This window comes from Poromitra crassiceps (assembly GCF_964638095.1).
Source record: "Poromitra crassiceps genome assembly, chromosome: 2".
NCBI lineage: Eukaryota > Metazoa > Chordata > Actinopteri > Beryciformes > Melamphaidae > Poromitra > Poromitra crassiceps.
The window spans coordinates 68,001,520-68,016,826 of NC_139624.1; the positions used below are offsets into that span (position 1 = coordinate 68,001,520).

Consider the following 15,307-nt stretch of genomic DNA (forward strand, 5'->3'; position numbering starts at 1 on the left):
CCACAGTAAGGTTCTACTCACTAATATGTTGGAGATGGACCCACAGTAAGGTTCTCACTAATCTGTTGGAGATGGACCCACAGTAAGGTATAGTCACTAATCTGTTGGAGAGGGACCCACCGTAAGGTTCTACTCACTAATCTGTTGGAGATGGACCCACAGTAAGGTTCTACTCACTAATCTGTTGGAGATGGACCCACAGTAAGGTTCTGCTCACTAATATGTTGGAGATGGACCCACAGTAAGGTTCCACTCATCTGTTGGAGAGGGACCCACCGTAAGGTTCTACTCACTAATCTGTTGGAGATGGACCCACAGTAAGGTTCTACTCACTAATCTGTTGGCGATGGACCCACAGTAAGGTTCTACTCACTAATCTGTTGGAGAGGGACCCACAGTAAGGTTATACTCACTAATCTTTTGGAGATGGACCCATATACTCACTAATATGTTGGAGAGGGACCCACAGTAAGGTTCTACATAAGGTTCTTCATCGCTCCTCTCTAGAATGAGTTTACATGATCTTTCTCATTGCCACTCTCCCGGCGTCTACCCCTCCCTGCACAGTAAACTGAGCCGGAAATAAAACTGCTGCCCCCCTGACCCACCATTAAAAATAGCCGGGACAGAAATAGTTAGGCATACTTTAGTTGTGTAAGTCCTTTCCCACATGTCATCCACAAAGCTTCATGAGTATTTTTGAGGCTTTGGTCAAAACGTGCTGCAAAGAGAAAGATGTTCTTTTTGTGTCTTTGTTTCCTTGTATGAGTGCAGCCCCGAGTCCAGGATGGGCAAGTTACTCAGGAAGTGTAATTAGTTACTTACTGATTACTCATTAAAAAGTAATAAAATTACTGGTCACAATTTCTATGAAGGTCATGTCTATAATGAGCACATTCATAATACATTATAATATATTTATAAGGCTTTATGAATGTTATAATCATGCATTTTTATTTTTATTTTTTTTATTTAGCCTTTATTTAACCAGGTTTGTCCCATTGAGATCAAAGATCTCTTTTACAAGAGAGACCTGGCCAAGAAACAGCAGCAACACAAAGTTACAACAAACAAACACAACACATACAATTGAAAAACATTAAAATGATCAAATAAAACATTTGCATACAGACAGCCTGTTCTCAAGAGATTTTACCATAGCCTTAAAACCATTTAAGGTTACTAAGCTATTAAGTTTAAGATCAGACTGCAGACTGTTCCATGCGGTGGGTGCAGAGAACCTAAAAGCTTTCTTCCCCAATTCAGTTCGGACTTTGGGAACAGAAAATTGTAGAGTGTCCTGAGAACGAAGATTGTAATTCCCACATTTGAAGCTTAAAAGTGACGACAGGTAGGTAGGAACTTTGCCAATAATGGCTTTGTAAATTAAGACATACCAATGACTGAGGCGGCGTGTACATAAAGCAGGCCAATTCACTTTTGAATACAATGCATAATGATGAGTAAGAGATCCACAGTTTGTAATGAACCTCAAAGCCCCATGATACACACTGTCCAGCATGTGGAGACACTGAGCAGTGGCATTCATATATAGCACATCGCCAGAGTCAAGAACAGGTAGAAAGGTATGGCAACGCATAACAAGGTTTAGCTATAATAATATGCTATAGCACGACTTTGTGAGCTTTAAATAAAGTGACTTATAAACTACAAGATTATTAGCAAATTATGATATAACAGTTATGAAGACTTATAAGCAGTACGGTACTTGCTGGCTGCAAGTATAGTGTAAAACAAGAAAGATTATTCTTTCAAACACTGTTGTCACTTTGGCATGGAGGTATACTTATAATAATAATAATAATAATAATAATAATAATAATAATAATAATAATAATAATAATAAACATGCATGGGTTTTATATAGCGCTTTTCTAGGACTCAAAGACACTTTACAAACAAAGAAACACTAAAGGGGCGGGGACGACATAAGTGCAACAGACAATGGACAAACACGACACAGGCACACAGGGATAGGCAGGGGGAGCTAGGAGAAGGCAGAGGAGAAGAGATGGGTTTTGAGGCGGGATGGAAGAGGGAGTCTGATTCTCTAATATCCGGGGGGAGAGAGTTCCAGAGCTTATGCCCACAACTTAATAATACTTTATAAACCTTGTTATAAGTTATGCATGATTATAAACATTTATAAAGTCTTATAAATGCATAGTCTTGAACATAACCTTGACTCACCTACTACAGTCTCATTTCGACAGCCTCAAGTGCTCAGAGTAGATGAGAGAGTAACACAAATCAAACTCGGCATGGTCCACAGGATAGTCAATAATGTTGTTCCAAAATACCTCAGAAACTATTTTACCAAGGTCAGTGACGTACATGGTCACGGCACTAGAGGGAGCCCTAGATTTGGTCCCAGTAAAATGCAAAAGATGCATTGGCCAGAATTCATTTCTATACTCAGCGGCAGTAGCCTGGAACTATGGAGGACCAGGAGGGTCTTACGCTAATGAATAGAGTGTCCCCTTAACGATTCGAAATAACGATTGGAAATGCCATTTACCCATTGCATGACACTTTTGGCCTTAGCCTAGAAAAACTGTGTAAAATAATGCAAATTAGACATGTACTTTAATTTTAAATTTGACATACCTTGTAGGCCCTGGAGAGTCTTAAGCTAATGAATAGAGTGTTCCTTTAATAATTATCTAATCGTACAATTAAAAATAGTAATTTCAAAAAGAATTCACAAATGACGTATTAATACATCATTAAAAAGTTGTATTTGGAAAAGGAACTTCAAAAACATCCATTAAACAGTGTATTTCAAAATGGAATTACGAATACATCATTTAAAACATCATTTAAACAGTGTATTTCAAAATGGAATTACGAATACATCATTTAAAACATAATTTAATACATAATTTCCTTATTCCTATTCAAAATAACCATTTGGAATTGTATTTGAAGTCACTATTTCAAAACCAATTCAAAAAACCGATTGGAAAACCATTTTGTTTTAACATGACACTTTTTTGCTCTTTGTCCCCAGCCAAACAGTGTCAATCGTGAATCCATGGTCCTAATGCAAATAAGCCATGTAACAGGCTCTCTGATTGGCTAGAGAGGCAGTCCACTGAGCCAGGCTCTTTCGTGCCTCAAAGCTCTCTAGCCAATCAGAGAGCCTGTTACATGGCTCATTTGCATTAGGGGGCTCAATTCACGATTGACACTGTTTGGCTGGGGACAAAGAGCAAAAAGTGTCATGTTAAAACGAAATGGTTTTCCAAACGTTTTTTTTAATTAGTTTTGAAACAGTGACTTCAAATACAATTACAAATGGTTATTTCGAATAGGAATAAGGAAATGATGTATTAAATGATGTTTTAAATGATGTATTCGTAATTCCATTTTGAAATACACTGTTTAAATGATGTTTTAAATGATGTATTCGTAATTCCATTTTGAAATACACTGTTTAATGGATGTTTTTGAAGTTCCTTTTCCAAATACGACTTTTAAATGATGTATTAATACGTCATTTGTGAATTCTTTTTGAAATTACTCATTTTAATTGTACGATTAGATAATTATTAAAGGAACACTCTATTCATTAGCTTAAGACTCTCCAGGGCCTACAAGGTATGTCAAATTTAAAATTAAAGTACATGTCTAATTTGCATTGTTTTACACAGTTTTTCTAGGCTAAGGCCAAAAGTGTCATGCAATGGGTAAATGGCATTTCCAATCGTTATTTCGAATCAGGGATTTAATATAGTGACTTCAAATACAATTCCAAATGGTTATTTTGAATAGGAATAAGGAAACAATGTATTAAATGATGTTTTAAATGATGTATTCGTAATTCCATTTTGAAATACACTGTTTAATGGATGTTTTTGAAGTTCCTTTTCCAAATACGACTTTTTAATGATGTATTAATACGTCATTTGTGAATCCATTTTGAAATTACTCTTTTTAATTGTATGATTGGATAATTATTAAGGGGACACTCTATTCATTAGCGTAAGACTCTCCTGGTCCTCCATATGGAACAGTCTACCAGCAGATATTAAGTCAATCAGCCCCTATTCTTCTTTTAAAGCAAAAGTCAAGAGCTGGATCAGGAGAAGCAGAACCTGGATTTAATTGTATCAGGTGTGTTGGGTGTGGGGGGGACCTGTTCTCGGCCAGCCAGTAACTGATCCTGTATTTTAATTGATCCTGTATTTTATTAGTTTTTATTTATTTTATTTGATTGTATTTTATTGTACGGTATTTTATTAGGATTTGTTGGGTATATTTTTAATTGTACTAATTGTCCTTTATTTTATCTTACGCTTATTTTTATTGATTATTTGCTGTGCCTTACTTCCCCATGTTATCCTCCCCCCTGCGTGGTAGGCACACCCACGCGTTACCCGCAGACTCTGACAAGTGCATGAGGTACTATGAAGCACTCATACTGTCATACACTTACACACATCCAGGCATACACTCACCAGTGCATATTTTATCACAGACATCTTAAGGACCGCAATGGAAATAAGCTGTTAGCTTTATTGCGTTTTTATCCTTTTGATAATGGTGGGCCTATGTATGTATATATGTATATACTGTTTGTTCATTATCAATAAAGATCTCAATCAATCAATCAATGCATGTGCTCATAATGCATTTTTGACATGACCTTTATAGAAAGTGTTAGCAAATTACTTTATTACTTGGTATCAAAAGTAGTTATGTTATTTGTTACTTTACTTTAATACTAGTAATAATAATTAAATAATTATTAGGCAATAATTCAATTTAAATGTTTACATGGTTCAATGTAATGCAATTTCTCTAATTACCCGGTTTACACACCCCATTTACACCTGGCATTAAAATATCTGGACATGTTATCCGGATAAGGAAAAATGCATGTTAATGCAAGGTCTAAATGTGTCGTGATGGGAATGTGATCGGCTCTGCCTGACCACATCGGGAGGTAGTCTGCATTGTGTGATGATACTGTTGTTGGTTTATTGTTTTTAACCTATGTACTGTAAAGCATCTTTGAGTTTTTAGAAAAGTGCTATATAAATTAAAGTTATTATTATTATTATTATTATTATTATTATTATTATTATTATTATTATTATTATTATTATTATTATGATGATTAAGGGTGAGGGAAGAGGGGTCTGGTCAAAATGAATAGGCAAAGAGGAGAGATGTTCAATGTGGCCCAAAGCAGACCTAAAAAATAAATTGCTTATGTTAAATGTGAAAATGATAAATAATAATGTACATTTGCCACCACCTCAAATTACTCACTCGTAGAGGACAGGGATCTCAATGAGGATAATGAGAACGCATTAAAAATACCCGTTGTAAATGCAAAGGAAAGATTGGATGGTTTATCCAGATAACGTGTGCGGATACAGATTGTATTTTACTTACTGTATTTTAATACAGGTATAAATGGGGTGTGACATACAGTAATCACTGCATCTGCGACCTTTTATCAGAGGCGTGACCAAGTCAGCTTTGCTCCAGTCACAAGTCAGTCTCAAGTCTTGAGGTACAAGTCTCAAATCAAGTCCCAAGTCTGCAGATTACCAAGTCAAGTTCAAGTATATTGAAAATGTCAAGTCAAGTGTCAAGTCTAAATGTAGATTACCAAGTCAAGTCGATGTCATTATGTCAAGTCACACCGCTAAATGTAGAACAGCAAATCAAGTCAGAACAGTCTGCAGTATCAATTTAACATCTACAACTAAATATATCGATGGTTTCAAAACATAAACATTCTAAATTCCCCCCAGCTTACTTCCTGTTGCAGTGTTTCCCGATACAATAACCGACAGGCCATGAGCTACGTTCCAAACTGTTGCCCAGCAACACAATTCCGTGAAAGCCGCCGAAAAAACTTCAATGCGATATTAAACTTGGTAAGAGCATCATCATAAGAGCATCATTTGAGTTCAATAATCAGTTTCAACTTCAATACTTCATTCCACAAAAAAAACAAGTCAAGACTTTAGAACCCTTTTCAAGTCATCAAGTCCCCAGAACCCAAGTGAAGCCTGAAGTATTCTCTTCATACATCAAGTCAAGTCTCAAGCAATTAAAATTGTGACTCGAGCCTGACACAATTACACGACAATTTCAGTAGTTGGTGTATTGCCTTAGGTTGAAATTGGATTGTTAAAATGGATGTAAACGCACACATTGCGTTGATTGCAAAAGGAGACACCCAGGCGTGTAGGAATATTTTAATAGGACAATGATTTATTCTATTTACTCAGACACTGCACCAGACTAAACCATTGAATTGTATCTTTTTTTAATATTATTCTCAATAATTCATAAACAGCATTCTGTCAATAACACAAGCTGTAACAAATCAAAAGTAATAATTATCATAATCATCCTCGGAATTTCTTCAATTTACACAAGATCATGTACAAGTTTGCAGTAATCTTCGGCCCTCTCGTCTGATCCCGAAAAGTTTCCCACAGCCACAAAGAAGCAGTGACAGACATGACAACTGCTCTGGTGCAAACATCAAACCCCGAGTCTCCAGCAAACGCATGCATCTTCTAATGGTAACCCGTTAGAAAAATATTAAATGCCGTGGATTGGAATGTTAACTGAACATAAGACACTACAACTTCTTTCGAAAATCATAAAAAAAGACTAAACCAAGATGATTTACTACACCAAAGAACAATTTACAGCACATGTGCACTAGCAACAGTTGTAATAATAATCCTTATTTTCTTTCTTTCTTTTTTTACAACCAAAAAGCAGTTATCTTATAACCAACAACATTATGATCTCCTCAAAAATATGTTTCTATAGTTTCCCTCCCCTTCCCCCGATTCACTGTCCTGTAAATACAAAGCATAGGCTGTCCTTAGAAAAACAAAAGAAAGAAAGTAAAACAAAATTGCATTGCATAATGTCACATTAGAGTCAAGCAATGAAAGAGCATGGATAGGTGTTGGGGGGGGGGGTTAGGGTTAGAATGACAGAGCGTGGATATGTAGGTGTTGGGCTGAAGGGGACACTAATGGGGTTGGCCTTTTGCATCTTCGCTCATAATTGTTGCATTCAGGCGGCTTTGCCATCTATCTTAAAACAAATCTGTCCAACACCAAAATAAATGAATCCACTGCCGAACAAGTGAGTTCAACTGGAGGCTAAATTCCAGCAGTGAGAAATGAGATACCGGCAGACATTAATTCGGCTCACCAGAAACAAAACGTAACTGCAGTTCTATGAATGCTAGATGACTGCCATAAGCACTGGATAGATAGATAGTACCTATACCAACGGAGTCACCTGTGACCCCTGCATGATCCCGGCAAGGCTAGGCTAGACATATTCCGGTGTCATCAGAGGATCTCTTCCTAATAATCTTCTTGTGAGTAGCATAGTACCATAGTTGGATTTGTAATTTCATCCTTCCTGACTGCCAGAGGTGGCGCTTTAAGCAATGGATGACCCATACCAACAGGGTCATGAAGAATCCCAAGTACCTACCTCACTGAGTGGAAGCAGAGGAACTTGGCAGTAGGGACATGCCCAGCGGATGGGGAGTTGACCTGGTAAAACCTGGAGAATGTGCCTGGTGATGCCCATGAGGCTGCGGCACATATGTCCTCCAGAGGCACTCCCCTATAGGGGCAGCCCACAGCATTGAGATGTTCCTGGTGGAGTGGCACCTCACCCCAGCTACTGGCCCTGTAGGCGTAGGCATCCATGGTCCAGTGGAAAAGGCTCTGTTTGGACAGAGCACAAGCCTTCTTAGGGCGACCATAGCAAACAAAGAGCTGCACTGACCACTGGGTCAGGCCTGCCTTAACCTCCGGCTCTCCTGGTGGGGGGTTAAATCGTAGGAGCTGGATAGGCTGATTAAGGTGTGTGAGCATGACACCACTTTAGGGAGGAATGCCACATTTGGACACCTGAGCCTTCTAAGTTCCACCTCAGCCATGAGTCACTCACGGATACAGCATGCAGCTCGCCAACATGCTTTGCCGGAGTAACAGCCAGGAGAAATACAGCCTTCATCGATAAGCACTGTAGCCCTGCTTGGACCAGGGGCTGAAAGGGAAGCTGCTGCTGCTGGGAAAAGACTTGCCCAGAGGCATCAGCACTTGGTCCCCCGACCTCTTGAAGATCTGAGACCTCTGCTGGCCTCTGGGGTAAGCTGATGGCTATGCCCTCGTTCACATCATACGCCGAAGCCACGCTGAGGCTACGCAGTGCTATGGCAGTTTCATTTTGCCGTCCTTGTTAACAGGCGAGACCTTCACACCAGCCGCACGCCACAGCACGCTGAAGCCACGCTGCAGCAATAGTTTCAGCTTCAGCGTGCTGCACCCGAGCTGCCAGGCATGAAGTGAGCGGGGGCGGGGGGCGAGCCAAGCGAGGCACTGAGGGCAACCGAGGAACCCCTAGACCTGCTGTGGTCAGGCACACTCCTCTGAAGACCCGGGAGCTGCTGCCTGGTCTGCCTAGCTTGGGCGGTATGCTCTAGCTCCTGAGCAGCTGCCCCAGAGAGCTCCCCTGGCTCCAATAGCACACAACAGAGGACCCTCCTAGATGTCTTTGGTGACGGTGAGTGCACGAGCCAAACCTGGAGTCTGGACCAGGGTAGACATCACACGCCCCAGCTCCCTTGAGATGAGGGCAAAAGCCTGCAATGAAGCATCGCTGATGAGGAGGTCATCTGTGGCCCTACACTGGGGTTGAGGACACATGGCATCCGGCCTCAGAGCCTAATCAGGAGCAACTATGAGGGAAGCGATAGTCGGCTCAATAACATGCGGCCACAGAGACCAATCCTGCATGGCTGCCAATGTTTAGGCATCCGACATGGAGTGGGAGAGGGCCTTTGTGTCCCTCCAGCAGGTATGCAACTCCCTACTCCTCTGAAGGAGGAACAGTAATGGTGGCAGAGGCCAGGTTGCACCTGAGGCTGAGTCTGCCTGTGGACTATCAAGCTGCAGGTGAGCCAGTTCTGTGTGAAGCCATGTCCTACGTCCATTGTGAGCAACTATGAGCCGACGAGCGGCCGGCCATCCCTGTGGGCCTGTCGTGCCCAAACGAATTAAACTGAGTGGCTGAGGCAGACATTCAAAGGGACGGTCAGGCGCACCAGTCTCCTTGACATGAGCATCAGACTGGAAGGCTAGGAGAAGTGACTTCACCTGGTTCAGCTAAGCCATAAACTGGTCCACCCTGGAAGAGTTTGCTGCCCTTAGCCTTCTTCCTGGGGGAGGCACCCTCAGCCTCTGCAGCCGGATATTTGGAATGGCTGGTTTGGGTTGGAGGCAACACACCTGACTGGGGGGGGGGGGGGGGGTGTCAATTCAAGTCCTGTCACTACCTGACAATTCCTCCAGTCTAGCAACTCTCACTTAACTTCATGGGCATGACCCTGCAATTCATTCATGCATGGATCGAGGCCAAGGTAAGGGGGGCAGAGATCATGGCTGTCGTCGGGCTGTAGAAGAGCCAAACAGGCTTCTTCACTACAGCAATGGGACATTGTGGTGACAGCCGATCGCCACAACCTATGCCAGGAGTGGGAGTGAGAGCACTGCCTTCACCAGCAAAGGTTGTTTTCAACAACAGAAAAGGTTAGCCTGACCGTGAGCCCAGAACAGAAAAAGGAATGGAAGAAATGTCACTATCAATACACTACTGTAGTTAGCTTGAGCGAGAGCATTGCTGCTAACTGTGAGAAGAAGAAGAAACAGCATAGGCTGAAACCTCTATACTAGTGTTAGCGTGAACAGAAACACTGGTGGTAACATACAGCTGAAACTAGCTGAAAAACAACACAGGGTGAAAACGCTATGCTAGTGTTAGCTTTAGTGGGAACACTGCTGCTAACAAACAGCTGCTAACAAACAGCTGCTAACGATTGATTGATTGATTGTTTTTTTTTGTTTTTTTGATTGATTGATATTTTTTATTTAAGTGTCATGCACCTGGGTGCCCAGCCCATATGGGCTTACAAGACACTATATCATAATTACAATCGCCAAGATGGCTACACAACAAATCATAATATACCTTTATACAGAATCAAGAAAAGAAAAGAAAGGAGAGGGCATTTCATTGAAACATTCACTTTCCAAAGAATCAATTATACTGGGTACAATGTTCCCTGTCTTAGTCGCCAGGCATTTTCTATAAATCTGGCTAAAACAAAAATTTCCTTATCAAAAAGCCAACTCAACATATGACCTTCTGACAGCCAAAACAAATCGGGATTCTTCAACTGGATGATAACAGTCAGCTGAAATAAACTGGAAAAACAAACTGAAAACAGGACAGGCTGAAGCCTCTAGTGTTAGTGAGCAGAAACAGCTGCTTCCAACAAACAATTGTAACAAAATGAAAGGCAACAAAGATTGTATACCGAGTTAGCCTGAGTGAGAGCACTGCTGCTAACTGAAAACCAGATAAGTTCTGACAGCAAAATACAGTATGCTGGGAGTGGGAGGGAAAACACTGTCCTCACCAACACAATGTTCTCCTTCGGGGAACCGGGGTTCTATGTTCTCAACCCACCGAGGACGATGTGTGATGGCCGAGGATAGGAGTGTTGGAGGACGAACAATCCGCAACTCCGGCCAACATGGTGAAGGGGCTGCCTGCGACGAGCTGTAACAGTTAAGAGACATTCCGATAATCATCAAGCAAATGTTACAAGCGAGTAGCCGCAGTAACAACGTTGCACCTGCGGAAGCGAGAAGATGAAAAGGAACAGCTCTGATGACACTGGAAGATATAGCTTTGCCGGGGTGATACGTGGGTCACAGGTGACTCTGTTGGCATAGGTACTCGAGGTACTCGACCTGTGCATGCGCGAGATGGAGATATCCAGTGCTTAAAGCACTGCCTCTGGCAGTCCGGAAAGATGAAATAGAACCTCAGAACATATTTGCGTGAATGATATAGGCCTCCTGAGCGATTTTAGCGGTCTACAGATATTTGAGCAGTGAATTGCTCTGTGCACCGATGGCACAAAGGCAGAGAAATGATCAAATCCGGCTCACTCAAAGCATGTTCTGTGCTCTTCTCTCAGATGGCTGCCTGTCCTGTCGCACTACTGAACTTCAAATGCCCAACAGCGGTGATTGAGTCAAGAGGCCTACACAGTGCATCAGGAAACAGAAAAACTCTTGTTGAGCAAATCCAAATGCATTGGAAATAGGTATACAGCAAGTTCCCAGACAACTCCCCCGTAGAAGAGGCGCGGTCACAGTTTGTTCCATAAGAAAAGGGAAATAATCTTTGTATCAAAATGGAATGGGTTCAAACCTGTGTTCATTTTAAGACCTCTGTTCTGGTACTAGGGTTTGACCGATATGAGTTTTTGACGGCGAATACTGACTTTAGACTGAAATCGTTTGGAAAAACTGTTGTGGCAATATTCTTTCGCTTTAAAGGAAAACATTGCCCCTTTCAAGCAGCTTTGTATCGTTAATATGTGGGTAGTACTGTATATGCAGATGATTACAATGTTTACCTTCCCTACATGTTGCCTGTACCGAGAGCTTCCTGTTCATCTGCCTGCAGAAACTCCACCTCTGGAGCCGCTAGGGCTCGTTAAGGCTCTTGATCTGATTCCCCGTGGACGCGCATACAAAAATTTGTAGTTTGAATAACAGCCATGCGAGCCGGCGCAGCTGTGGCTCAGGAGGTAGAGCAGGTGGTCCACTAAACGGAAGGTTGGTGGTTCGATCCCCGGCTCCTCCAGTCCGCATGTCGAAGTGTCCTTGGGCAAGACACTGAACCCCAAATTGCTCCCGATGGTTGTGCCAGCACCCTGCGTGGCAGCTGGCCGCCCTCGGTGTGTGAATGGGTGAATGTAGGCACATTGTAAAGTGCTTTGGATAAAAGCGCTATATAAATGCAGTCCATTTACCATTTACCAAGATCTGCTCTACTTCCTCGGTTCTAGGAAGTAGAGCAGATCCTGAAGAAACAACGTACATTTTTTGTTTTGTTTTGTCACACTATTTGTCACACTATTTCCCGATTCTGGATAGAGAGCTGGTTGAAAAGCGGAAAGTGTTCCTTTAAATTTGATAATTTTCATAACAAAAAAATTACAAGTATTCAGTGTTATCCCCAGAATGATACTTGGCAGGGTGGAAAAGCCTCTGCATTTAGACCTTCATGGGACACTATAAACTCTCCATTGAAACTGATCCACCCACCTATTCAATGGCAGGCTAAACTCTGAGATACATGACTTCTTTTTTAACGAAGAATTATTATTATTAAAAAAAAATCTAATTGCATTGCCGGTTTTAGAGACTGTTTTTTATGTAGCTGTGGTCAGGCAGGAACCTCCATATGTAGGCAGTAGATGATTGGCCTATATCTGATTTTTAATAAAAGCCCAAAATATCGGTCTAACCCTAGCTGAAACTACTGTAAGGATGTAACGATATACCGTTTCAATACCGCAATATCAAGCAACCACGGTTAGCGTACCGTGAGCTTTCCCTGTAAATACCATGCCCATGCTATGTTGCACATATATATGCATATATATGATATGCACGGCGCAGCAAAATACTTTTTTTTTTATGGGCCATAGTACGTTTAATAAAAAAAGTGTGTGTGTGTGTGTGTGTGTGTGTGTGTGTGTGTGGGGGGGGGGGGGGGGGGGGGTGTTAATACCGTGAAATACCATATACCATGATATTTTGTAGGTACGTTCATGAAATTTCATATCGTTACATCCCTAGCTGAAACTATATATATATATATATTGTTTATGTATATATATACAAAGCAAATAATAAACATGGGGGTAACTAACTAATTCTGGAAGCAAGACCAACCATGATAAACGCATACACAAAGATCTTTTCCCCCCCACAAATTGACATCAAAAGGTCTTCACAATGGCGAATTGGCTTAGTAACACGGCGAACAAGATGTGCGCGTGGTTCTGTACAGCAGAGAGGGGGGTCTTGTCCATCCGGGGGGAGAAAGGCGGTCAGCTCTGAGAGAGGGTGGAGGCGGTCAGCTCTGAGAGACGGGGTGGAGCCGGTCAGCTCTGAGAGACAGGGTGGAGGCGGTCAGCTCTGAGAGACGGGGTGGAGGCTGGAAACGCTAACTCATATAGAGGCTACAGAGAACACATAGGCTGCCTTATTGCTCATGCCATTCACACAGACAGGCATGCAGAGGGACGTCCACACTCACGTCCGTGTGCTCAAACACACACGCGCACGCACACACACACACACACACACACACGCACACACACACACACCTATTGCCCAGTCGTAGCTCAAACACGCCTCCACAGATTCAGTACATGGACCCCCTTGCTCTGCTTTTTAATGTTGCTTGAAATGTCTTCGTTACCATCGTCTGCCTACGTCAGAGCTTGGCGAATGCGTTATCTCTCCACGCCGATCGGGTCATTAATCGCAGTCTAAATAAAGAAATCTAAAACCCTGACATCGGCTTTGTCGTCGTGTTTTAAGACATCAAATTTGAAGACACACAATATTGGAAAAATAGTAATGGTAACGATCAAAGTTTGTCTCGGGAAGAGCGTAGTCGTCAGCCAAGCTGCTATAATTCTCTCCTTTGACTCCCCCCAAAAATAAAAAAATAAAGCGAAAAAACTGTCCAAGGCGGAGCTTAGCTAAGAGTTAGCCTCGCAGATCAACGTACTCCACCACAAAGAGTGGCAGGCTATGCAAGCTAACCCCTTGCTTCCACCAGCGGACACTCGCGGCGTGACCCAATCCCTCCTCCTTTGGGTCTGTTTTGGTAGCCGGGCAGATCCTTCACCCCCACCCCACCACCCCCTCTTCTCTCTCGCCGTCTGAGTAGGTTGGGTCGCCATGTTGGAGGGGGGGGAGACAGTGTCTAGAGGGCGGACACCCGGACGATGTTTGCCTGGGAGTAGTCGGGGGAGCTGGCCGATTCGTCGCCCTCGGGCGTGGTGACCGGTGGGGTGGGCATGCTGATGACGGCAGCCGTGATGTAGGGCTGCTCGCAGTTCAGAGGCACCGTCTCCTCGAATTTGGCGTTCAGACTGGAACGACTGGAAGGACCACAGAGAGAGAGGGAGAGGGAGAGAGGGAGATGGAGAGAGAGAGAGAGAGGGAGGGAGGGAGAGAGAGTTATGTGTTTAGACTTGCCAGTATGCTACATGCTCTGCAGAGACTGTGTAAACAGTTGGTGTCATGTTAGTGTGAGAGGGCCTTTTTCATTCATTGAGAGAATGATTGTAGCTACAGAAAGATGAGTTGATTCAGAAAGTCAAGGAAGTGAAAAGGTCAGCAGAGAATGCTTTGTGAAGTTTGTGAAAGTGATATACAGTATATATATATATATATATATATCCTATATATATATATATATATATATATATATATATATGCCAATAGTTAATCTTTTGTGCCACTGTTGAAGGTTTCTTTAAATTCCCTTGGGATACATTAGACTTGCTCGGACCACATCCATTTTCGGACACAGACACCTGGCAAAGCACTCAAAATGGTACTTCTGTGGTATTTCTCGCGACAATAGTCTCTGGGACCAGATTTTGCCATGACACACACACACACACACACACACACACACACACACACACACACACACACACACACACACACACACACACACGGTGAAACATAAACAGTACCGTACAGTAGTAAGCGAGAGTAAAAACATTAAAAACCTATTAAACAGCTTTGGAAATTGGAAATTTCGGTTCTGATGTAAAAAAAATCTGCAGGTAGCAGACGACGACTAATGTTGTCTCTTTCATTTCTCACTTTCATATTGGAGCTATATTTGCAGGCTGTCGTATCATCATTGTCAAAATGTTTGCTGGAAGATTTACTGTTTGAAGAGATTGAGAAAAAGACGAGAGGCTTGTTAAAGTTTTACTTCGTTTCGAACTCAAGCTCTCACTCTAGTGCCTTATCCGCTGCGTACGCAGCCCTATGGAAGACTGTCATTTTCGCTCCGAAAATTACCTTTTTATTGAAACCGACCACCCATCAGTAGGTGGCGTGGTGCCCCCCTGGGGCTGACGTGGTTCCACGTGACTACGTCACGCCCCGTCAGCCCCGGGTACGCCACTCACCGTCTCTTCCAGCCAGCTGAGGACGTGTTATTGCAAAGCTCGGTGTGTTAGCTAAAATTAGCGCTCTCAGAAACTAAAAGAAATAAGGGCTCGTTCCGTCTCACTTTGCCCACCTCAAGAGGTTTTGTGTGCATGAGATTCTGCAGGCTTCGGGGACCCGATCCTGTTCTCTTCACCAGCGCCGTCGTA

General features: G+C 42.5%; 1 protein-coding gene across 1 annotated transcript in view; it reads right to left on the bottom strand.

Moving 5' to 3' along the window:
* Positions 1–13,890: 13,890 nt before the first annotated feature.
* kcnd2 (potassium voltage-gated channel, Shal-related subfamily, member 2) overlaps positions 13,891–15,307 on the bottom strand; it is a gene marked incomplete at both ends in the record, with an annotated part of 471,845 nt that continues 470,428 nt past the window's right edge. The window contains one exon of the mRNA XM_083652037.1: positions 13,891–14,068. Within this exon, the coding sequence (XP_083508163.1) occupies positions 13,891–14,068 (178 nt within the window). The remainder of the gene's footprint in view (positions 14,069–15,307) is intronic.